General features: G+C 47.0%; 1 protein-coding gene across 2 annotated transcripts in view; it reads left to right on the top strand.

Moving 5' to 3' along the window:
- MAMDC2 (MAM domain containing 2) overlaps positions 1-23,284 on the top strand; it is a 152,936-nt gene that overhangs the window by 72,505 nt on the left and 57,147 nt on the right. For both annotated transcript variants that reach the window (XM_029920793.1, XM_029920794.1), the window contains exons 6-7: positions 13,037-13,293; positions 16,769-16,862. In XM_029920793.1, the coding sequence (XP_029776653.1) occupies positions 13,037-13,293; positions 16,769-16,862 (351 nt within the window). The remainder of the gene's footprint in view (positions 1-13,036; positions 13,294-16,768; positions 16,863-23,284) is intronic.

Genomic DNA, 23,284 nt, shown 5'->3' with positions numbered 1-23,284 from the left:
TCGAGCCCCGCGTCAGGCTCTGTGCTGACAGCTAGCTCAGAGCCTGGAGCCTGTTTCTGGTTCTGTGTCTCCTTCTCTCTCTGCCCCTCCCCCTCTCATGCTCTGTCTCTCTCTGTATCAAAAATAAATAAAACATTAAAAAAAATTAAAAAAAAAAAAAAAAAGAACTTCTTCCCAAGTGGCCCTGAGGGGAGCCTAAGTTCCCAGTGAGGAATCCTGACAGTGCCGGACACCAGGGCCACCTAGTGGCCACGTGGGTGGCCTCTGCAGGAAGATGGAGGAGAGCAGAGGTGATTGGTGACGAGGTGACTTTGAGGAGAAAGCTTCCACAGAAAGGGAGACACGGGCAAGGGCTTACTTCGTAAGAATTATGACAGGGCCCTCCCCTGGACCCCGGCAGGCTTCATGAAAGCCACGGTCCCCCGACAGTTACAGGACGTTCCAGTCCTCAACCCCGAGGTCTGGCTGATGAGCCAGATTCTGGTAACTGACTTTCCATCGAGAGCAAGAATAGGAATATTGGTTCTGTGACAAACAGTCCCTTTTTCTACTTTGATATGCTGTCGTGCGGATACTGAGGTCATCTGCTCAGTCCCAATAAATTGCTGATGATGACAATGTGTCCCCACACCTGAAGGTGTGGCACCTTTTAAAGAACATAGTTCTTTACTTTGCTCCTCATTCATGGTAATTTATTTTTATATGGATATTTGTAACTTTGTCTCCAACTGTTTTTTAAGTTCCCATGCTGCGGCTCATCTTTGCTCTAGGCGATCTCCATCCTGACCTTACTGTTCCCTTTTGTTACTCCTGTTCTGTCTCCTAGATTATAGTCAGACTCACACTTAATTTCCTAGAGGAGCCAGGCTGATGTTATGAAGTGAGTGACGCCTGGGCTGGGTGAGGTCTGTGGCAAACTAGAGACCACAGACCCTGTGCCGGGGCCTCAGCTGCCGACGTGAGGAGGCAGGTCCGGGGGGCGGGGGGTTAGGGCGCAGATCTTTTGATTTCTAAACGCAATCAGAAAGGCAGGGGTTTTATATGAAATTTCTCTAGTTTTTTAAATTGGTAAATATTTTCTTTAAAAACACCGCATGGGCCAATAAAAGACATCTTCAGGCCAGGCCCAGTTAGCCAACTTCTATCTCACAACCTTCATTTATATGTTCCTTTTCTTTTTTTAACATGTCCAGTACGAAATGTTTGTATGAAAAGGTTGGCGTCTCCTGGGTTCACCTGTTTCACACAAATCTGACCTTGGATCTACCATTTTCATTCATTTGACCCTGTACGAGGGCTGACTGGGAAAATGCCAGGAAAGTGACACTTCTCCTCTGGCCCTTGCCCAGTTTCAAAGAACATACATCCGAGAAAGGGAAAAAGATGTCTACCGCACGTGGAGGTAGGACAAGGTAGTGTGTGGCCCGGGCCCTAAGACTGGTCTCCCCACTTCGCTCAGAAAAACAGACGTGCTGGGTATTTGGAGACAGGAGGGGTCACTGACTGCTGGGGTGTCCTGGAGGACCTGATAAACGCCGACTGCTTCTGAGGGATGGGAGTGATCTTGACAGGCAGAGATGAGGCCTCACAGGCCAGGAAAGAGATTTTAACTTTATTCTGTTGACAATGGGAGGCCATCGCTGCGGCCTCTGGGCAGGGAGGGATGCGGCCTCTGGGCAGGGAGGGATGCGGCCTCTGGGCGGGGAGGGATGCGGCCTCTGGGCGGGGAGGGATGCGATCACGACAAGGTATTTAGTTTGGTTAACCAGACGCTGATTATCTCAGCAGATTGAGGACCAAATGGTAGAACAAGAGAACAATAAACACGCCAGAAGTGATTTCTCTAGATACATCTAAGGTCACTTACATAAATAATTGGGATTACAAAAGACAAAACATTTTCACTTCCTTCTTTTAAAAGGAAGGGTTAGCACTTTTGGAAATGACAAATTGGGATACACACACACACACACACACACACACACACACTCACACACACTGTGACCCTACAGACACATAGCCTGTTTCCACTTCTAGGAACCACACTGTAATTGAGTATCATGTGCTGAGTGGGTGATATCCTAGCATGTGACAGATTAATCCATGAATCTGCATGAGCATTTTTTAAAAAACTTATTTATATATTTTGAGAAAGACAAAGACAGTGCGAGTAGGGAAGGTACAAAGAGAGGGGGGAGACAGAGAATCCCAAGCAGGCTCTGTGCTGTCAGTGCAGATCCCGACACGGGGCTTGAACTCATGAAACTGTGAGATGGTAACCTGAGCCGAAACCAAGAGTCAGACGCTTATCCGACGGATCCCCCCAGGAGCCTTCTGCATGAGTATTTTAAATAACAACTGGGTTCAGGGCGCCCGGGTGGCTCAGTCGGTTAAGCGTCCAACTTCAGCTCAGGTCATGATCTCACAGTTCGTGGGTTCAAGCCCCACGTTGGACTCTGTGCTGTCAGCTCACAGCCTGGAGCCTGCTTCAGATTCTGTGTCTCCTTCTCTCTTTGCCCCTCCTCTGTTCATGCTCTCTCTCTCTCTCTCTCAAAAATAAATAAATTTTTTTAAGATGTTTAAATAAATAACAACTGGGTTCATTCAAAGAATAAAATGTTACCAACTCTTGAAACCTTTGTTTAAAGAGCTAAGACAACGAACGTAACATGCCTCTATGTCTTAGCGATATAGAACAGGGAGCAGAGAGAATCTTGAAAGACTAGTACATTAAAGTTGCTCTAATCCTTGGTGTCATGATCATATATGTCCAAAATTAAATATGGGGAAGTATTGAAGAACCTTTCCCAAATCATTTACTTAAAAATTAGTTCCAGAGGCAGATCCTCTGAGTAGCCAGTATCATGATCTAATCATGACCACTACATCATCTGTATTTTTTCTAAGAAGTTTTTATTTTTTAAATAATCTCTACACCCAATGTGGGACCCACAACACCTAGATAAGAGTCACATGCTTCACCTACTGAGCCAGACAGGTGCCCCACATCAGTTTTCATCCTCAACGATGGTGAGGACCAGTTTGCTCAGGAGAACACACATATCTTAGGAGAGGCAGCAGATCTGTGCCCTACTGTGGGTCCTGCATTTGACTGGAGTGTCACCCATCCTCTGAGGAGTACACCCCCCTTAGGACTTCCTTGCTCTCATCTGGGACCATGGAACATTTGACTGTATCTGTGTCAAGAAGGGGCAGAGAAAGAAGACCAGGCAAGGAATTGAACACTTGTCCTCCAAACCTAGTTATCCGCATGCTGGATTACTTTGGGCAATCCCTCGACGTCTCAGGCTGTGTCTAGTGTTTTACTCCTAAATGCTACTCATCAAAATCTCCAAATTCACCACTCATTGTAACTAGGGGGAAATAAACAGAGGAAACCCTGAGCTAAAGAAACCTCAACAGGTTTATTTCAGGACTTCTCAGTGCCTTTAATACAGTTCTGCGTTAATGTATCTAGTGGCATTTCTAAAATTATTCAAATGTAAATTTTCACAGTGATGCATGACTAGCAGAGATGTGAAATAAATGATACGGGACTGCAGAAAAGTGAAAGATCACATTGGTTTTGGGATTCAGGGAAAGCTTTCTAGAAGAGGTAATCTCAGAACTGATATTTGGCCAGATGGATGGAGAGTTTTTGAGCATGCTGGGATATAAAATGATAGCAGAGTAGCTCCTAGACCTAGGTTATGTTCCTGCTTATGACAAGCCAGAAGCCGGGGTGCCTACATTCTACTCTCTCCTCCTGGATCTCTGCTATTTCACTCCAATTTCTCTTGAGCTTTTACACTGATTATTTCATTTTATTTTACTTTATTTTATTTTATTTTATTTGGGAGAGTGTGAATGGGGGAGAAAGGCAAAGGGAGAGAGAGAGACAGATTCCTGAGCAGGCTTTACGCTCAATGCAGAGCCCAACATGGGGCTCAGTCCCACGACCTTGGGATCAAGACCTGAGCTGAAATCAAGAGTCGGGTGCTGAACTGACTGAGCCACCCAGGTGCTCCCTACACTGATGTTTTTGACTAATTGTTTCCAGACAGCCAGCTCATCTTCACCCAAAGCACATACACAGATGCATGCACACACGTGTGCACGCACACACTCACACTCCTCACACCCGGACTCCTGTATAAGGCTTCCTCCTGCGCGAGAGGGGACTAAAAGAGATGAGTCTAAAGAGTCTCAGATATTTACCTGACATATACAGACAGCTCTCTGCCCATAGGACTCAAAATGTTGGCCGGAATTGCTTGTGGGTGGGAACAAAACCCCTCTGGTGCTCTAAATAAGAGAAGAGCTGCCTTGCTTATTACATTTGCCTTCTCCTGGGTATATTGATTTTTTTCCTGAGCTCTATCAATTTGGGCAGCAAAGCAAAGATTAAATGGTGCAGATGTCTGCCCAGATCAGCAGATTTTGCTAAAAGAAAAAAAAACACAAAAAAACTCACAAAAAACTCTTATCATGTTTATTCATCTATAGGAAACAGCTTACGCCTTTGCTATTCAGGTGAAAACCACAGAACTGAACGGCAGGGGTGAGGGAAGCTGGGCACCTGCTCAGAAACTTCAAGAGTTTGAGCGACCTCTTCCCCCGAGGGCTCTAGCCTTTGTGTTGTAGAAGAGGGAAGAGTGAGGGGCACGTGTGTGTGTGTGTGTGTGGCTCTATCAGCTGAGCTTCCAACTTCCGCTCATGCCACGATCTCAGCAAAGGGCGCCTGGGTGGCTCAGTCAGTTAAGTGTCTGACTCTGTTTCAGGTCATGATCTCACAGTTCGTGGGTTCACTCCCCGCGTCAGGTTCTGTGCTGCCAGCTCAGAGCCTGGAGCCCGTTTCAGATTCTGTGTTTCCCTCTCTCTCTGCCCCTCCCCTGCTCATGCTCTGTCTCTCTGTGTCTCAAAAATAAATAACTGTTTAAAAATTTTTAAAAGAAAAGGGAAGAGGGAATATAATATTTGACAAATATGACGCATATGTGAATTTTCCTTTCTTGGGCCGTGTGTTTTAACAGTTAACCCCAAACCATGACTCAGCTTTTTCAAATGAGCACTCTGTCTCCAAAGGTTTATCTAACGATGGCAAATGGCTAAAACAACGCAGTAGGAACTCTGGTGGGACATCTTGGGAATATTGGAGGGGATGGGATATTATCCTGCTTTTTCTTACCCCATTCTGATTCATCACATACGGATTTTTTCCTTTGTTAATATTTTATGAAGCAAAACAGAATCTTTCAGGAGGTAACCTACGGACAGCTCAGATAATTACCGTTTCCTATCTGCCTTGGCAAAAAGGAAGACCATTGCTGGGAAAATAATGAGGGATATCTGTTTCTTTGCTGAGCTTTTTTTTTTTTTAATATTTATTTATTTTTTGGGAGAGAGAGAGAGGGTGGGGCAGAGAGTGAGGGAGACACAGAATCTGAAGCAGGCTCCAGGCTCCGAGCTGTCAGCACAGAGCCTGACATGGGGTTCAAACCCACGAACTGTGAGATCATGACCTGAAACAGAGTCAGACATTTAACTGACTGAGCCACCCAGGTGCCCTTTGCTGAGATTTTAAAATTTGTATGTGCTGCGGTGCCACTGTAGGAGCTGAGCAAGGTGTCAAAACCTAAATTAAGGTCAGAGTGATTTTATTTCCTCCAAGGCCATGAGATGGATGGATCATCTTTCCATAATTCATGGCCCTCTTTTCTCCTTTCAGTTCAGACTGAGCTCAAGCATCATCTTAACGGCGCTATCAACTTACTCTCTGCATTGATCCATTTGGTTCCTGTGTAAGCTCTCAGCAGGGAAGCCGCGTTATTCATTTTCTCACCCTGCCTTGTGCGAGCTCTGCTCGGTCGCCTTTCCCTGTCCTTGGATGACTTCCCTCAGCTTTCTGGTCACTTTCAAGTACTTACTGACAGCCTCCTTTTCAAGGGTTAAGTTCAGTCCAGTCAAACCTCCAGCATCTCACCCGACTCAAATCTCCCCCCAGACCGAAGCACAGTAGAGCCACAGAGAGACGGGTTTGTGTGCCATTTGTTCACACTTCCGTTGCTTTTCCCTCCTCTTCTCCCACTCACTGTGCTGCTTTGGTCCCTCCAGATTAAGAGGCGGTGTGACAGTGGAACAGAAAAGGAAGGGCAGGGGGCAGAGGAGTTGAGGTGACAAATGCTGCCCATTCCTCTCACCGCCAGTGGGGAGTACCACGTCACTATTTCCCACGCAGGGGTGATGGCCCTGCTGGCTGGCCATCTAGGAATCCCCTTAGGCACCTGTAGGCAGTGGTACGCTCCCCGTCCTCCAGTCCCTGTCTGGTGGAGTTACCACCCTGCACACAATCCTCTGGAAAGGGTTCCTTTCAAGAGTTTCTGGCCCAGCCACCTTCCGAGTCGCCCAGTTAGGCTAAGGGAAGACTCAAATCTTTGCCCCACCAAACTCTGGAAGTTCTAGTTCGCTGGCAACCGAATTGTTTCTCTCCACTCTGTCCCCAGACATCTCGTCCCCTGGATGGATGCTGTCAAGATTCAGGTGCCAGCCTCTGTACCCCACCAGCCCCAGTTACTACTGATCGGGTCCTCCCGAGAGCTCCAAGCACCTTCTTGCTGAGGCCCAGATCAATTGCAAAACCAGGAAGTTCTGCAAGCGTGGGTCAGGGGTGAGGCTGGACGGGGTCTCCCTCCTCTGCTCTTTCCCTCTCTTGGATCAAGATAAGAAAAGGGAAACAATCCCTTGTCCTTCCCTTCAGAGGTCAAAATAAAACATGACAGGCTCGCTCCGGGACACCTGTCTTCAAAGAGACCCTGTCTACGACCCCTCCCCTCCTCCTCTGCCCACAGATATTCAGGCTGCGGGAGGGGTGACACTGGCTTAGTTGCCAGGGGTGCCAAAACAGAGCATATTCTGACACCACCGAGTCGAGGTCCTCGTCACCCATTGTTCTTGGCCCTGAGGTCTGAGCAGAGACTAGGTGACCTCCCACTCATGTTCACATTCGTGTCGTCTCTGAAAGCTGTATCAGTCTGATTCTGATATAGTAAAACGTACCCAAACCCTCACAACAAAAGATCCATGAAGATCAGTGTTGGATTCATAGACCGGGAGAGCAGGCGTGACGCCTTCCTGTCTCCGGGTGCTCTCTCCTCCGGAAGCAGACCAGTGGGTTTTCCAGCCTTTCTTCAGACCACATTCCCCTTCGTACCCAGGAGACGCCTGTCCAGACAACACGACACGGGTACAGACACCACGACTGGGGCACGAATGTGGCCAAAAAGGCAGAATCACAGCTGAGTCAGAGGAAGCCTTGACATTGAAGCCAAGCCGAGGCCAGTTTTTGTGGCAAGCCGGTTAGCAGGCTGTTTGAAAATAAAAGTTCAGGAACTGCCTTCAAGGGCTTTTCTTACCCCCTAAATCAAGGGGAAATGGCTGCCTCTCAAAGGCTCCTGGTTCCACATGAGCTGTTGAGCGAGTACCCAGAGGCTGCTGGAAGTGGTGTGCGGCCAAAGCAAGGATACTGTGCCTTCACTGCGCGCGTGGTCCCGGAAGGGGCCTTGGGCTGGCATCACAGAGATTTTGATCTTTCGGCAGAATTAGAAATTGGTTATTTTTTCCCCTAGAAGCTGTAGCCTCTTTGTGTATAATCCAGAATCAGGGAAGGATAGACTGGCTCACAGTCTGCGTATGGCAAAGCAGCAATGACTTCAGGGGAGTGGCAGTGAACTCAGGTTTCAGTTGTATGGACTCAATGCCCCTTTATAGACTCTTTCACATCCAGTTAAAGTGTGAATACTTAACAGTCTGCGTGGCCTGCGGGACCCCCAGTGGTCTGGTTAATATCAGGGTCTGGACATCTAGGGTCCATCACTACCTAGTTACATTCTACTCACACTTGGAGGATCTGAGTTTAAAAAAAAAATGCCTCTCCCGGGAATTCTGGAGGCCCTAGAAGCCAGAGAGAGGCCAGATAGCAGGGCTGGCCTCCCTGAGCTTGGCAGGAACATTCTCATAATACCAGATACCAGAGATATAATTTCCCAAGAATACCTTCCTCATTCCCGTCCTCAGAAGGGACACAAAACGGTGCCTGCATTCACCCAACCATTTGCTCTTCCTCAGGGTAGGAAGGATGATACACCCTGAACTTGGCCTCCCAGGGCAGACACCTGGTGACTTCTGAAACCCCCCCCCCCCGCCCCCTTCAACTGAGATGATTTACTTCTGATGAGCCAGCTACCTTTTGTTTCCCAGTGAGAAATAGTCTTACTCGGATTGTCAGGAAATAGTACCCAACTTTGGCAACAACTGAACGGCGGAGGGGTGGGGCGGGGAGGGCAGCAGAATGTGGTCTAGGCTAGCGGCTCTGTAGAAGACGGTGTCAGCAGTCCTAGTCTCAGTACCAGCAGCCTCTCTGACTCACTGTGGGCACGTCACATTGTGTTTGCCGGATGGTGTTTGGATCACAAACGAGACTGTGGCTCGCTCAGCTGACTGTTTCATACATGAGTTGTTCATGAAGCACTTGAACAGTAAAGTCGGGGATTAAAATACTGTGCACACAGCAGGTGAGGAGCTAGCCTTTAAAGATTATCAAGGGCGCCTGGGTTGCTCAGGCGACTGAGCGTCAGACTTCGGCTCAGGTCATGATCTCACAGTCTGTAAGTTCGAGCCCTGCCTTGGGCTCCCTGCTGTCAGCACAGAGCCCACTTCGGATCCTCTGTTTCCCTCTCTCTCTTGCCCCTCCCCTGTTTGTGCGCACGCTCTCTCTCAAAAATAATAAATAAATATTAAAAAAAAAAAAGAAGAAGAAAGCTATCAGATACCTGTCAAGTGTGAGGAAGATGAATTCACATTCGGACTGGATGTGAGACATTTCTCTAAGCACGGCTACTGTGCGCTCCACAAATAGAACACTTGGAAGTGGATTGTGAGGTCTCCAGGGTTCACCGCAAGTCTCCTGGAGGCTTTGGAGGTGCTCCCTCTTCACAGCTGTGTCACTTTGGATCCTCCAAGAAGACACGAAGCTTGGATGAGTTGGGAAAGAGACGAATGGCTGTGAAGGATAAGGGAGCAGCTGGACTGGTCACGTGCTGTTAGGCAGAGTGTCACACTGCCCAGGAGTCAGGACAATTGTAGGGGTCCACGAGAATGTTTTCCTTGTATCCATCCTAAAAATCAGAAGAAATTGGGGCGCCTGGGTGGCTCAGTTGGTTAAGCCTCCGACTTCGGCTCAGGTCATGATCTCACATTTGTGGGTTCGAGCCTTGCATCCGGCTCTGTGCTGACAGCTAGCTCAGAGCCTGGAACCTGCTTCAGATTCTATGTCTCCCTCTTTCTCTGATCCTCCCCTGCTCATGCTATCTTTGTCTCTCTCTCTCTGTCTCTCTCAAAAAATAAATAAAACATTTAAAAAAATCACATAAAATCTAGAAGAAATAAATGAATGCAATGACAACAAATACAATAAATCTGCCTAAATTATGTTTATCTTTATACCAATGCAGTCATAACATATAATGTTTAATATTTTTTAAGTTTATATTTTTATTTTGAGGGGCGAGGGGCAGAGAGAGAGAGAGAATCCCAAGCAGGCTCCGCACTGTCCGAGCAGAGCCTGATGAGATCATGACCTGAGCTGATGTCAGACACTGAACAGACTGAGCCACCCTGGTGGCCCTAATATTTTTTAAGGAGAAATGGGCCCACAGCAGCAGGGACCCAAGAATGTCATCATGTGGCCCCTGCAGGGGAGGGCCTTCAGCACAGGAAGGAAGGCTGATATGTGGGAGGGAGAGGTCGGGCGGATGGGGAGTTGCTGACAACCCCATGTGAGGCAGGATGGTCCCCGCTCCTGTTGTGCTTGGTCACAAGCTGAGAAAGGTCAGTGTACGTGGCCTTGGCACAGACCCTGATGTGGATCCAAAGGCACGGTAGCTGGAGGCTCTCAGTCAAATGTGGTCCCTGCAGCAAGTTCAACTGAAGGACGTGTCAGCAGCCCACCTGCTTGGCCCCTACAATGAAGTCCCAGGGTAACAGAGTGTTAGGTCTCTCCTCCCCGTGTCCCACCCCTCTACACTGGCATATCAGGGAGACAGATTCTGTTTCATTGGAAGACCTGTTACAGAGAGCATGAAATATTTCCTCTCTGCCTTTGACACAGAGTCCTCAGTGAGCAAAGGGAGCCACAGAGACCAGCAGGTGACATGCGCTCCCCATAAGTTAAGTGTTCTCGCTGAGGCTGGCCGGCCCCCACCATGCTGCAGGGGGCACTGGGCTTAGGATGGGGGGCGTGGCCTTCCTTCCAGGGCCGACATTTCTCTGATTCTGTTTAGTCTGACGTTCTGATTCTTCCTTTAAAATCCCTTCCCAGAGGCGCCTGGGTGGCCCAGTCAGTTAAGTGTCCGACTCTTGATTTCGGCTCAGGTGATGATCTCTTAGTTCGTTAGTTTGAGCCCCAAGTTGGGCTCTGCACTGACAATGCAGAGTCTGCTTGGGATTCTCTCTCTCCCTCTCTCTGTGCCCCCCTCCACTCGTACTTGCTTGTTTACTCTCTCATAAAATAAAATAAAATAAAATAAAATAAAATAAAATAATAAAAATATAAAATAAAGTAAAATAAAATAAAACAAGATCACTTCCAGAGTCAGCAAAGTGAGAGCCCGTCAGCTGTTTCCAGCCTGCAGATATGTTTATTTGGCATGTACAGAGTTTAAAAAATTGCGGCGGGGGATGTTATGGGTTGAATTGTATTTCCTCAAAACCGTATGTCGAAGCCCTAACTCCCCAGTACTTCAGAGTGTGACCTTCTTTGGCAGTAGGGTTGTTGCAGATATAATCAGTGAAGACGAGGTCATCCTGAAGGAGGTCCCTAATCCAGTATGACCGGTGTCTTTATAAACGTGAGGGGGAGGCAGATCTAGACCCAGCGAGAGACCTGTGCAGAGGGAGGACACCACATGCCTATGAAGGCAGAGATCTGTCAGCCAAGGAAGGCCACAGATGGCCAGCCCACCCCTTGGTGCTAGGACGGAGGCGTGGCCTGGATTCTCCTTCTCGGCCGTGGGGAGGAGCCAATCCTGCCGAAACCTTGATCTGAGACTTCTAGCCTCCCGAGCTGGGAAGAATATATATATTTCTGTTGTTTAAGCCACGCGTTTGTGCTCCTTCATTTTGCCACACTAGCAAACTAATACAGGGGCTGTCATTTTTTAAATGGATAGATTCGCTATCAAAATTTTGATTTTGAGCTTCATAGGAAAAGCTTGAGGCACAAGGCTGGATGTCAGGGCATCAGCTGGTAGCAGAGGGAAGGATGCAGCCGGTCTTGGGACCAGAGAACAAGGGCCCATGCAAGGGGCCCTCACCCCTTCCTGCCAGCTGGTCAGTGCCGCACAAGAAGATGGGCTCAGCGCTATCAGATTTTCTAATTTTTTTCCCAGAGGAACCTGACTTCTGTTTCTCGTTGCTGATGAAAGATGATTTCAAATGTCGGCAACTAATTTGATCACTCTGATTTCTCCCTGACTCACTCCACTTTTGTATACTTGATCTGGTTGGCCCCTTCCGGTCATCTGAGTTTGTGATCACCATTTGTTCACAGTGGCATGGCTTGGCAAGATGCCGAGAGAAATTATAGTTCAACAAGGGAGATGATTCAGGGGGTAGAGCAATTTGCTACCAGGAGAACGCGGGCCTTGATTTATCCGCCTGTCCCCACTGCCCTGTTGAGGGGAGAAGCTTTCTGAGGCCGTATCTGCACTTTGAATAATCATTTGTCGGGGGCCTGTTGCACACCGAGTGGTGTTCTAGAAGCAGGGCAAGCATCCAGCCTATGAAGGCTAATCTCCTTGCTAATCTCCTTACTGCTGAGGATGAAAGGGAGTATTATTAATAGGCACCATGTACTAAAACAAAGATACTAAGCTGTAATTGTTCTGAACTTATAAATACAAAAGCTCATTTTGCTGAAGCTACATTGCCTTGCCCTCCTCCATCACCGCAGCTTAAATTGCTAATAATAACAACTACCCTTTTCACAAAACAGACAATGAGGAAGGCATGGTAACGGACCCATTAATGACATTCCTTTATTTCATTATAATGGTGTCAGGCGATTACAATGTGCCAGGCTCACGCTAAGCACTTGACATACATAATCTCGTTTAATGCTCAAATCAGCCCCAGGAGGGATGTATCTGGTTCTCACTGTGGAATCAGGACACTGAAGCCCAGAGATAGTCAGTAACTCACCCCCGGTCAAGGTCCGGCCTGGATCAACCTCCGGTGTCTTCAGTGCCAAGTCCCGGCTCCTCCCATTCTGCTTCCTGGTGTATCTGTTTCTCAAAATGCCTCTGAGGGAGGTCAGCCTCCAGGCCCAGAGCCCACCAAGGCCTGGCCAAGAGCGGTGTCCCAAGTCCCACCACCCCAATCCCAAGCCTGTCTACATGTTCTGTTAGAGAGACACAATCTTTCATCTCGTTTGAAGACAAAATCTTAGTTTCTCTCAAAAAAAAGATTCCATGACATTTTGCGTAGGTTGTAAAGCTGTACAGGAGGGCCCTTCTGTGCCCCTGTAGGAGCAGATGGTATGCCTGGTATGTTCTTAGAAATCTGGTAACTCACAGAAAGCCTGGGGAGGGGGTGGGGGGGCTTCTGGGGTAAGGTTCTGTTTCTTTCCACAGCTGTGTTCAACTCCTGAACATTCCAGCACTTTGCAGCTGATGCTTCTACCTTTGTAGATATGTATTTCACTTCGACCGAAAGTAAGGCAAAGGGAAAGGATGGGTGTTGTTTTGCACGGAGCCGAGCACGTGGAACTCCTAGTGTTCCCCCTGCCCCTACCCGCTGTCCTGCAACACCCCGCAACCCATGACCAAACATCTTCCATCTGAACTCGTCCGTGTCCTCGCCACCGCTCCACCCGGATTATTTTGAAGTAAATCCCAGAACCGCATCACATCAACTGAAACCATGCCCCCCTCCTCCCCGCTACGCCTGTCCTAACGCTGTGTGTCGTCGGTGTGATTTTCAGGCCACTACATGTACGTGGACTCGGTTTACGTCAAGCACTTCCAGGAGGTGGCGCAACTCATCTCCCCGATGACCACGGCCCCCATGTCCGGCTGCCTGTCATTTTATTACCAACTCCAGCAGGGAAATGACAATATCTTCTCCGTCTACACTCGGGATGGGGCCGGCCTTTACGAGGAAATCTGGAAAATGGACAAGCCAGGGAACGGTGTCTGGAATCTAGCCGAGGTGGAGTTCAGTGCGCCGTACCCCATGGAGGTAGGTCTGCCACGAGTGGCCAGGTGTGGGCAGGCGAGCCCTGGCGGCACTGCTCTGCGCAGGCGCACAGGCCTGGCAACCAGGAGACGCCACCGGCCACACCCATTCTTTCTTCTCCATGTGTGTCCATCTTTTTCTCCTCCTTGGCTCCCTCTGCTTTCCCCATGCTTTTTTCCCCTCTCCCTCTCTCTTCTCTCTTCCTTCTTCCTCTGTCTTCCTCCTTGGTCATCTTCATTTTCTACCACGACTATTTTTAAGGACAGATAGAGAAAAAGCCAATCAACTCCATTTCTTGGACACCCTTCCCTCGCACTGTGGTCTTGGTGAGTTCAAAAGAGAAGAACGCCCTCTGAGCAAAATCCACTCTTGACTTTCCAAGAGTAGAAGGGAGGAAGCTTCTCTTACTTGAGGGAAGAGTCTTGAGAGACTGGGAGAGAGAGAGAGTGAAAGAGAGAAGCCGATTTATTTTCTTCTTTCCTCCTTGACAGTACATGTCATAAAAATTAGAAATAGATTAATGATCATGGCCCCAATTTGAAACAAGCCTTGGTACTTTAGTTTTAAAACTTTTTTAGTTGCATGAGTGATAAATATCCAATGCAGAACAATTAGAAACTTCAGAAAAGCAAAACTGACTGAAACCACGCAGGCCAACCCTACAAGGATGAAAACACTAACATTCTGAGGTTCCTCCTTGTGGACCTTCTTTTGAAGCCCCTACGTTCGTACACATCTCAGTTTATGTAGTTCCAGTACTTGAAACAATCCAGAGTAGATAGAATTTCCCCAAATTATTGGTAAGGAGAAAAAGAAAGAGTCTGAGCAGTTTGATATTTTTTATCTGGGTCACACAGCTGGTGAGTGCCTGGCACTTAGGAAAATTCTGGACCGCTATCTGACCTAGAGCTGAAGAAAGAGGCCCAGCCCTGTGTGAGGGGCCCCTACCCCCGCCCCAGGACCCCCTAGAATCCGTGAGTGCAGCATTGTGTTTCCAGGTTTGGAGCTGGACCTAGAGTCTTAGTCACCACAGGTTTGCAAATATCCCCTTCTTAGCTCTGTGCTTGTTCTAGTATCTTCCCTAGTTCCCTTTAAAGTGCAGAAGTGGACTATTCTCTGCATGCTTCTCAGTGGGGCCATCTGCCCACCCGATGTGAGCCTCAGGGACCGTTAGGACTGGACTGGTTTGTGACATGTTCTATCTGCTGAAGACATGCCTGCCACTCCCCTTTACCCCCTTTCAGTTCCCCTCTTATCCCCCTTCAGAGAGAACCCAGCACCCTTTGCAGGAGGTGCACTATTTCCAATCCCAGAGTCAGACAAGGCCTTGATCTGCTCTCACAACCCAGTGGAAAATTTTCTGCGTTTGGATTCTAAGGAGGAAAAGAAATGCACATACTGTTTCAGAAATTTTCCTTCTCTTAAAGTCAAATGAGTCACACACACACAGGGATGAGGGTTTCTTCGCAAACTCTTTCCATCCAGCCATAAACTCCCTGAGCAGCATTTGTGTGAGTGAGAGACTTTGCTGAATTTTCTTTTCCATCAGTACTTGAAAAGTCACAGTTCTGGACACTGTGGCACTTGAGTATGTGCCCTTTTGGTTCACACGTGTGTGATTTTGCTGCAGCGGGTCTGACTCAGGCTGCCACTGTTTGCTCTTGGTAATTGCCAGCAAAAGAAACTTACTCTGCAGAAATCAGTGAATTTAACGTCATCTTCTCAAATGGACCTTAGAAAGGAAAACAAGCACACGAGACCCCCTTTCTGAACAGGAAAGAGCGTGTTGGGACATGGGTCCTGATCTGCAAATGCTGATCAGAAATATTCTCACTCCACCAGGAAGATTGAGCTCTGTCTTTCACTTTCTCAGCGAGCACCCTGAAAATGAAATGCCATGGACCTGTGCTGTGTGTGTGGACTCCATTGTCCCTTCCCACTGGTCCATGTCTGTCCCCTTTGTTCTCAGCCTCCCCTGGACCTTTGCCAGCGACAGGCTTCCAGGGACCATTGTATCCACATTCTTTCTTTCAAAACTGGAGAAACTCAGACCTGGAGGAGGGAAGGAACGTGCTTGAGTTAATTAGTGGCTAATGCGGCTCAAACCTGAATATGAGTTAAAGAGCAGGTTGGTCAACCTGGAGAAATAGACATGAATTGAGTACAGAGCTCCGTATGCACCTGACTCCACACCAGGGGCCTTAACTACCTCATCTCATTCACGCTCCACAGCCCTACAAGGTAGCAGGTATTACACTTACTTTATGAATAACAGAAGAAAGCCCTTGAAAGAGGTAGCAACATATTCAAGGTCACCCAGATAGTAAGTGACAGAAATGGGGTTTGAACTCTGGTCTGTCTGCCTCCAAGACACTCTTTTCTTTAGAAGAGATTGAAAACTAGAAGCCTAGGGGTCAAGTCTAGCCCACAGTGAGTTGCTTGGCCGCATGACTGCGTGTCTGTTGCGATCCCTGAGGCCCTGGAATTTCAAGCCCCGCAAACCCCTCATCTTCTCGTGTTATTTCGCCAGAGCGGACTGCCCAGTGGGGCGTTCTCCCTGCCTCCCCCGCAGTGCTCACCTTTGAGTGCCGTGCTGTACGCACCACCCCTGATCCCCGTGGTCACAGGCAGGAAGTAGCTGAGGGACCTCAGAGTAGAAGTTGGTGGCAGGGAAGGGAGGAAAATGGAAGCGTTGAACCTGTTAACAACCTCATGTTCTCTCCCACCACCTGGACGTGCCTGGACTTGCTGAAATGCTAACATCCATACCTAGAATTTGGGACCTGGGCCACCTGGGTGGCTCCGTCTGTTGAACATCTGACTCTTGGTTTCTGCTCAGATTTGTGATCTCAGGGTCATGGGTTTGAGCCCCACATTGGGCTCCCTGCTGAGCATGGAGCCTCCTTGAGATTCTGTCTTTCCTTCTGCCCCTACCCCACTCATGTGCGTGCATGTGCGTGCTTTCTCTCCCTCATAAAATTTTTTAAAATTTGGAATTTTTAAGATTTTGGGGCCCGATTTTGCCTTAGCTGACAGGTACTCATCTCTCATTCTGCATCTTTGTCCAGAACCTGCACATAGAATTTCATGTGTGAAGGGGAAGGCGTTGTGGGGGAGCTTAGTCCTCTGTGAAGGGCATCTGGAGAACCGAGCCTGCCTTCTGCAAGAAGCCTGTTGTTTCTTTAATTCAAGGTCATAATACAAATCGTCAATTCAGTGGTTCTATCAGAGAGGGATATATATTCAAGGGAGGGGAAAAGTCCACCAATAAAACACAACTTAGGGGTTAGGATTCTCTCTCCCTATAAGAGGCTGGGGATCAAGACGAGCTGCCCTAGATTTAGGAACCTGATTCCGAAGTACTTATTACTTGCCATCACCAGGCTTGACTGACACATCATTTTAAATCACAGTTAAGAGCTCTAAAGCCTGCCAGAAACTATGTAAGCCTGTAACAATATGCCATTTTCCTCTGCAGGTTATTTTTGAAGTTGCTTTCAATGGTCCTAAAGGAGGGTATGTTGCCCTGGATGATATTTCTTTCTCTCCTGTTCACTGCCAGAATCAGACAGGTAGGCGTTCTCTTTTTCTTCCTCCTTACATGTGGAATTTTCCCGATAGATACCTATGCTCAGGACTGGAATTAATTCTCATTTCCTCACCTCTCCTGCAGGCTCCTCTTTTCAAAAATTATTTTTCTGAATAGTCATTTTTCTGCTACGTTAGTGTCCCCCCCCCTCCCCCACAGGGTGAATCTACTTTTTTGGACTCCACAGGGCAGTCAGTTGTAAGGCGTCAAGGAATGTCGTCCCTACCTACTAGGTAATGAAAATCAAAGAATACGAACACATTTCCTCCCCATCTTTCTCTTAAAAATTTTTTTAAATGTTTGTTTATTTTTGAGAGAGAGAGACAGAGTGTGAGCAGGAGAGGGAGAGAGAGAGAGGGAGACCCAGAATCTGAAGTAGACTCCAGACTCCAAGCTGTCAGCACAGAGCCTGACGCAAGGTTCGAACTCATGAACCATGCAATTATGAGTTGAGCCAAAATCGAACGCTTAACTGACTGAGCCATCAGGTGTGCCCCCCCCCAATATTTCTCTTTAAAGGATGTCTTAGATCCATATACAGGTGGCCGACTAAGTGGAAAAAAACCCCTCAAATTCTGTGGAGTAGAATTATAAAAACCCTTCCCAATTTTATGTACCCCAAACCTGTAAATGTCTTCATGTTTAAAGATGTTGGTGTTGGATACAATTTGCTTTTGGCTAAATATTACCTACTTAATTTAACTTCTCTTTCTAAGTAAGTCTGCAGATTCTTTTCTGATGACCAATTTTGTAATTTCCATAAACTTGGTGTTTGGAAAAGAGAGGAAATTCTTACTTTCTGGGGAACTAGGTAGACAAATTGATTCAAAGTAAGTTAGCAAGCAGATGCTCTAACGTAAGAAGGATGACACTATATTCACGATAGCCCAGAGAAATGCAGTGGACCTTACCTTTCAGTAAATTGTTTTTGGAGAGGCCCCAGGGAGACAGCAGGTGTCCTGTCTTATTAATGAACCCTTATTCTGAGTTTGGGAGCATGGGAAGTACATTCTTGAACATGGCCTTTGTAGTCTGACTTTCACTTAAGCTAAGAGTTGGTGTCTAATTGCATATGGTCTCAGATATATTCTACCAGCAGGGAGACTGAGAGAGATAATATTTTCTGCTTGAGCTGAAGTGTTTTTCCAGAATTAGAGAGAAACATTCTAATGTGCTAAAACCAAATGCCTTTTTTTTTTTTTTATGAATTCTAATTTTAAAAGGAGGGGAGGAGAGTTAGGGAAACAGATAGAGCTAGACAGGGTTTACATATTTACATATTTTCATTAAAATGATTGAATCCAAACTATAATCAAAGATTAAAAGAGTCTCTAAAATTGGACAGAACACAGACACCAACACTGTTTTACTTCTCTAAATCTGACTGTTCCCTAATCTCATCAGCTAATATTTCAGTGATGTTAATAGTAGTTTCATAGCCTCTTATAGTTGCTTTTAGAAAGTTTCCTCTTTGTCATGAGGCATTTACATTGAACTTTTATATTTCCAAGTCATACATATGGAAGAAGAGGTGTTATTAATTCAATATCTACAAGGGGTAGAGGGTGGAGAGAAGAGGCAGGTGGGAGGTGACAATATCTACTGAAGCATCTTAGAAGTAATATTTGGAAACAGTCTCCCTTTTAAAAAAAATACAGAATTGGGGTGCCTGAGTGGCTCTGTTGGTTAAGCATCCGACCTCAGCTCAGGTCATGGTCTCACGATTGTCGAGTTTGAGCCCCACTTCGGGCTCTGTGCTGACAGCTCAGAGCCTGAAGCCTGCTTCGGATTCTGTGTCTCCCTCTCTCTGTCCCCCTGCAGCTCACGTTCTCAAAAATAAATATCAAATTTTTTTTAAAAAGATACAGAGTGTATGTGAGCCTGTTCCCACTGGTTGGTGAAAAGAGAAATTTCAGCAAAATAAGGACTATTTGTTAAAAGGGCCAATGGCCCCTTCAGTCTGTAAAAGTCAGCCCACATAAAGACCCCCTCCTCCCTAGGGACCTCAGGTGACTCACATTTTCACCTAATTAGGTTAGCCAAGGCTCCGTTTGGTCTCAGGGACTTCCCAATCTAGTGACTTTCTTTAAAATGGTTTAATTGCATGATCACAATGTTATGTTGCAGAGCCAGGACTTTGGATTCGTGTCCCTACTCTGCCACTTACAAACTGTGTGACCTTGGGCATGTTGATTAACCTTTCTAGAGATTCTGGTTCCACATGTATAGGACAAGGGTAGAAGCACCTGTTCTACACAGTTGGGGAGATGAGAGGTTAATGTCCGTGAAGGCCCGAGCAGAGGATGGGACACGGAAAATGCTTGGCCATGAGGCTTCCTGTTACTTATTTAATTTTCAAAATGCTGGCATCCACTCCCTGGTGACAAGGGAGTCAGATTGAAACTGGAGAACCAGCGAAGGGCACCGGCTTGGTGAATAGGTGATCTGAGCTGCTTTATGCCTTTCCTTCAGCAGCTGTGGGCCAGATTCTGAGTCTTAGAAGCTGAGGCCTCCAGTTTTCAGACTTCATCTTACATTTCACAAATAGCTTATGCCCTTCTGTTCCAAAACAGGTGCCAACAATTTTTCCCTTATCTTGGTTAGCTCCAGACTTGTTGCCTCTGCTTTTCCCAGCTGGATCTAGCATTTTCTTACCCCGTTCTCCCCTGGTAGGCTGAGACAGGAATTATTTCAACATATGAAGCATCTCATTCCCACCATCTGGTTGGGCTTAGAGTTAATCCAGTCTCCCCGACCCAGGACCCATCACAGAGTCATCGGTGTTAAACATCAGAGCCATGTCGCTCCCCAGATACTCCCCCAGGATGCTGCCAAAGGACACGAGAACTCCCCGTGCCCCCTAGTTGAGTTAGGGCACATCCCTCTCCACGCCCCTTCCTCCCACAACCTCCCCATCCACCTCCCTGTTTGGCCTAGCATCTAGAAGGTAGGAATAAGCTCTCCTCTTAGGCTGTAAATCATTGAATGGTGAAGAGGGGACTCCATCCACTCCTAGGGACCCTCTCTCAATGCCCAACCCCAGACCGAGAGCTCCCTCTGCTCTGCCTTACATATGCCCAATCTCCTCCCTGGGGTCCCCGACTGCCCCCGGCTCCAGGGCTGGGACGGTCCTGCCACTCATGGATGTGGCCTTCAAAGAATGTCCGCCAGCCCATGCACCAACAACACCCTGCTCACTTGGTATCTGATTGGAAACCTGGCTCCAGGCTCCTGGTTGCCTTGGTTACAGGTGCAGTTGCCTCAGCTCAGACCTCAAGCATCTCCACAGCCTGGTCAGGACTGCCCAGTCTGGTGCCAGGTCCCACTCACTCTGTCTCCAAGCCAGCTCTGAGCCATCTCCACGCGCTCTCGGGCCGGCTGCTGCTAAAATAAAATGACTGTGCACGTTTAGCAGCCTCCAGACCACGCTGCACCCCAAGTCCCTCCAGCACTGCAGGGGCTAATGATCTAGAAGGCTGCTGATGAGCTCTTAGAGATCTGGGGCTGAGACCGAGTCTGTGTCCATGAACTTCATGGGGCAGGGAAAGGATGAGACCTGCTGCCCACGACTCGGCTCACATAGCAGCGCCTTCACCTGACGAGCGTGTCTTCACAGCCATGCATTTCTAAAAATGCCAGAAAGCAAGTAATTAACCGAATCTTACATCGTGATGCTTTTTGGTACCTTGTTCAAGGGGACTTCCTTCCTTCCCTACCTTCCTTCTTTTCTTTTCCTTCTTTTCTCTTCTCTTCTCTTCCTCTGATCACCTGGTATTCAAGGGCTTCCAGCTACCTGTGATTCCTCCCTATACTTCAAAATAGGTCACTAACACTCAACTGTGATGGCCATTCCGATCATATGCTCTGAAACAAGCCTTAAGCAAAGGCTTTCCATCCACCCCAGATTCTGGTGAGCTCATTTTGGGTCATCAACAGGCCCTCTGGCCCTGTCTTCAGGAATTAGATACTGTCTCCTAGCAGAAGCAATGTTCTGGGTGAAAAAGATGTAAGCTTTCAGTTATGCTTTTGAGATTTTCTATCAGACCTTCTCAGGACCCCAGACAAATCCATTTCTAGGACTAGGTATTTAGCAAGGGAATATAATCACATTCTCAGAAACCTCTCTTCTGGGTGACTCAGTGTCACCATGGAGTGAACTGATCCGTGATTACTTTTAAGTTTTAATACCACCACTTGCCTCTCATGCACACTAATAAATGGGTTATGATTCTCTTGCGGTCGTCCAAGGGTGTATTCCTTGGGCTATATTCCTAATGAGTGATTTCACCGACCTGATGTTCTCTTTTGTGCGGCTTGGGGGAGTGCTACACCGTTTTCTGAGCTAGACGGCCATGTGTAGATTGGGCCTTTCCATCTACTTTTTCATTACCAGGTGGCGGAGGGGTAACTAACACTGGAGACCAATATGGGGTCTCCCCTATTCTCAGATCTGCATGGGGGCTGGTGTCAAAGGATCCTTGTCTGTGTGACATCATTTTTCATAGACTTTATCTTCCTGGCTTAAAGACACTCCCTGACGTTCACAGAGCCAGGCCCAGCAGTGTGTGGGCAAACCCGCCCATCCTAGAGCACGGAGAACGCCCTTTCCTTCCCGATCTCCTCTCCGGCTCCTCAGGCTGCTTGCCTTGCACGCCTGCCGGGGCGTGTCTCCTGACATACAGTCGGGATCCAAGTATATAGGAGCATTTTGTTCCTAATCTTTTTTTTCAAAATGTGACCTTGGTCACTTTTGTTTTTAATTTTATGTTTTTAAAACTTTATTTTAGTCTCATTTTAAACTCAGATAAAATTTGCAAGTAGTGGGGCACCTGGGTGGCTCAGTCAATTATGTGTACAACTTGAGCTCTGGTCATGATCTCACAGTTCATGAGTTCGAGCCCAGGAGCCTGCTTCGGATTCTGTGTCTCCCTCTCTGTCTGCCCCTCCCACGCTCACACTCTCTCTTTCTCTCTTAAAAATTAACATTAAAACATTTTTTTAATTTGGAAGAATACTATAAAGAACTTTCAGGTACTCTTCACCCAGATCTACAAATTAATGTTTTACCACATTTGTTTTATTGACCATGAAAAGAGTAAGTTGCAAACATTATGCACCCTTAAAATACTTCAGTATGTGTTTTCTAAAACCCAATACATTTTCCAGCATGCTGCCAGATAATTATAAAGTTCAGGAAATTTAGGGGCATCTGGATGGTTCAGTCAGATAAGCCTCTGGCTCTTGATTTCAGCTGAGGTCATGATCTTGTGGTTCATGGGTTTGAGCTCCAGGTGTGGACTATGCTTGGGATTCTGTCTCCATCTCTTTCTGTCCCTCCCCTGCTTGTTCTCTCTCTCTCTCTCTCTCTCTCTCTCTCTCAAAAATAAATAAATAAACATTAATAACAAGTTCAGGAAATTTGGCACTGATACAATAATATCAACTAACCTGTAATCCACATACTAATTTCACCAGTTGTCCCAATGCTGTCTTTTTTTTTTTTAATGTTTGTTTATTTTTGAAAGAAAGAGAGGTACGGGGAGAGAGAGAGAGAGAACATAAGTGGAAGAGGGGCAAAGAGAGGGGGACAGAAGATCCAAAGCAGGCTCTGTGCTGACAGCAGCAAGCCCATTATAAGGCTCGAACCCATGAACCACAAGATCATGACCTGAGCTGAAGTTGGACACTGAACTGACTGAGCCACCCAGGTGCCTCTCAGTGCTGACATTTATATGCTATATTCCTGGACCAAGCGTGAATCTCGGTATTCTTGTCATATTTGGTTGACATGCCTTTTTCATCCCATTTAATCTGGGCCAAACTCTCTTGCTTTGGAAATTGAGGAATTGGGAATATAGTTAGCGCTGGTCTATAAACAGCTCCCTGTTTCATTAAGTCACTGCTCCCAGAATTCAGATGTTTCTCTAGAGGTAATTTCCCACTTATTCAAAATGGTGCCCTCTTTCTGTGGCCTGAATCGCTTAGACCAGTGTATGTCAGCATGCAGAACAGGATCCCAGTTGGCTACATTGAGTGTGTCCCAAAGTGTGGCAGTCACATCCCTTCTGGATTCAGACAATCTGAATGGTGAAATTTACAATCACTATTCACCAAAGAGCCGAAATCGTTAGTTTCATTCTTCCAGGCAGGCTGAAATGAGGTGGTATTTATATACTAGGGTAAATGATACCAGAACTGAGCAAAAGCCAAAATAATAGCAGTTTGTGAGATGAAATTGGTGTGACTGTTTGAACAGCATGATTTATACTGAGCAATGATTTTCCTCCAGCACATCAGCGCCTACTACCAATGTCAATTATCAACAATGATCTGTGCTGGTAACACAGATGAATCAACAAAGGAAAATTATTTCTGGAAAAATACGATTTCTAAAATACCTGTCTT

This window comes from Suricata suricatta, chromosome 13 (assembly GCF_006229205.1).
Source record: "Suricata suricatta isolate VVHF042 chromosome 13, meerkat_22Aug2017_6uvM2_HiC, whole genome shotgun sequence".
Classification (NCBI taxonomy): Eukaryota; Metazoa; Chordata; class Mammalia; order Carnivora; family Herpestidae; genus Suricata; species Suricata suricatta.
The sequence above is the reverse complement of the archived record's forward strand: the minus strand, read 5'-3'. Positions and strand labels throughout refer to the sequence as shown.